Below are 2,361 nucleotides of genomic sequence, written 5' to 3' on the forward strand. Positions count from 1 at the left end.
ATATATATATATATATATATTACTATTATTAAATATTCTTAATATTATGCAATGGTATAATATATACATAACATTTATATTATAAAATTGCACAAACTTCAAAGGTTTCAAGTTATGATATCTACCACTAGGTGGCAGCATTGTACAAAACATACTTCATGTCAAAACAAGACACCATTTCAAAAGCACTACTGAAACTGTTGCAAAATTCCTGTTTCCGTTTACTACATTAAAACTTGCACTACAAGTGTGAAGAAACACTGGTCTTTGGTAATTATGTAACGGTGCTTTCAGCTCCTGGTACAGGGCAGGGAATGAGAAGTGTGATAATGCGGCACCGACTACCCAGAATGCATTGGGCCACATCATCTTATGACACAGTAAAAGGAAACCCTCCAGGCAAGTTCACATTGCTTTTGAGTGATCTATTCCTTCAAGCTATGCGATTTACTATCATCAAGCTCTTAGCTCCAAGTTGTTCCACCTGTGTTCTGCAGCTGGTACTGAGAAACCAGGAACCGGGTCTTTGGTGCCGTAGTACTTCTTGATTACACCGATCCCGGCCACGGTGTCTGTTCCTTTGAAGTTTACCAAGTGTGCAGATGCGCCGATACCAGCCGTCTGAAACGGAAACATAAGTAAAACGCACAGCTAGTGCAGAAACTAAACCATCAAGAGAAAATTACAGGGTGGAGGATGTGTACCGTATGTATAAAATGCTTGGTATTTACAATTTGAATGGTATGAATATAAGTAAGGAGACACTTCTGACTTGGATAGAGCCTCATCTCAGACATTCCAAGCATGTACTTAAATCAGATTTGTTGGGTTTGGTTAACAGTAAACAGTCTCTCTGAGCTTTTAGCACTAGTGTAGCAACACATAAATGTCACCTCTTGCGATGAAACCCCTCTGTAGCCGAAGTCATGCAGTTTATATTCCAGTCCTTCCAGGCTTCCTGACGTTTCCATGAGATATTTGGCCAGAATCTTCTTCTGTTCTCTTGAGTTTGTCGCGACGGTGATGGGATACCAGGTCTGAACCAGGATAGTCTGTTGAGAAGACCAATTTCCATCATTGTATCAGTTTCCTCAGCTATTAACATATGTGCAGTTTTGCTAGCATTTTGCACAACGAGTAAACACTTCCTGTGAGTTTTCCACCTAATGGACCTTATCCTGTATTGTCACATCTGAAAGTGGCAAATTTCTTGGAATTCAAAAACAAAAGTGTAGTCAGCTGGAACCTAAATCCAAAAGCAGCCTAAAGCTTGATGCGACCCGAGTGCTTGGGAATGTGTCACAGAGTCAACACAGCGACTGCACAGAGGGTTTGCTGGACTCAAACAAGGGGATGCCAGGCAGAAATGCTTTGTTGAAGACCAAGCCGGTCAAGTCAATATTATCATACTGCACACATACCCTGATAAGATCTGGCGCTCTTTGGGCACAAGAACATCCCAGTGTCCCAATCACATGGACTCGATTCAACTCATCTGACCTGAGATTTTTAATGGAATCGTGTTTTGGAGTTCGCAGTTGTGTCACTTTTGGATGATTTTTTTGCAATGGCTGAATCGGCTACAAAATCTCCACTATCCTCATTTCATAGTGATAATATACATTTCTCATTGTAATCTCTGAACAATCAACCCATTTTACTTAAAGTGATGTATTTTTAAGTGAAACAGGATATTCAGTGAGAAAAATGTTGGATGGGATTTGATTTTGTCCATTAGGAACTGATTGGATCATGAAAAGTGGGCATTAAGGCCCTAATTTCTTAAACCAATGCATACATAGCTATTTGGCTACCAGATAGCATTAGTCAGTAGCTCATATAACCTAATAAAATTATGTCAATCAAAAATAAAGTCATTTCAGAGAAAAACAAAATGCACTGATGAAACCTAATAAGATGATAACATTAATTCATTTTATTAGTAATAATAACAATAATGATAACTATTATTACTTTATTATAATAAGTAGTAATAATTATTACATTAATAATAATAAATATTATTATATAAAATAATTTTAGAAATTACAGTAAAATTGCATATATTTATATATATAAATTACAATAAATTATTTAAATTACATATTATTATTAAATAATGAGTATTTCATAACAAATTAGTAATAAAATAATTATTATTATTATTAATTAATTATAAGAAATAGTAATAATTATTACATTAATAATAATAAATATTTATTATATATAAATAATTTTATTTGAGAAAATTACATATAATTTACATATTTAGATTACAATAAATGATTTAAATTACATAACATATTTATGGCCGTCCTAATTTCTTTGCTTTCACATGTTAAACCATGGAGCTTTTTTTTT

The 2,361-nt window shown here is 34.3% G+C and overlaps 1 protein-coding gene across 1 annotated transcript; it reads right to left on the minus strand.

Moving 5' to 3' along the window:
- Nucleotides 1–348: 348 nt before the first annotated feature.
- On the minus strand, nucleotides 349–1,212 carry LOC107579595 (nicotinamide phosphoribosyltransferase-like). Its single transcript, XM_016265408.1, has 2 exons — nucleotides 894–1,212; nucleotides 349–621 (listed from the first exon to the last, which is right to left on the minus strand). Exons 1-2 carry the CDS (start codon nucleotides 969–971, stop codon nucleotides 457–459), a joined length of 243 nt encoding a protein of 80 aa, XP_016120894.1. The 5' UTR covers nucleotides 972–1,212; the 3' UTR covers nucleotides 349–456.
- Nucleotides 1,213–2,361: the final 1,149 nt, after the last annotated feature.

Source organism: Sinocyclocheilus grahami, unplaced genomic scaffold (assembly GCF_001515645.1).
Source record: "Sinocyclocheilus grahami isolate Dianchi unplaced genomic scaffold, SAMN03320097.WGS_v1.1 scaffold18465.1, whole genome shotgun sequence".
NCBI classification, from domain to species: Eukaryota; Metazoa; Chordata; class Actinopteri; order Cypriniformes; family Cyprinidae; genus Sinocyclocheilus; species Sinocyclocheilus grahami.

What these genes read in the sequence shown, in the direction of transcription:
- LOC107579595 (XM_016265408.1), bottom strand. Translation starts at nt 971, where the DNA reads ATGGAAACGTCAGGAAGCCTGGAAGGACTGGAATATAAACTGCATGAC. An exon ending in GAGGGGTTTCATCGCAAGAG is followed by an intron (nt 622 to 893) that starts GTGACATTTATG and finishes TTTCCGTTTCAG; the next exon opens with ACGGCTGGTATCGGCGCATC.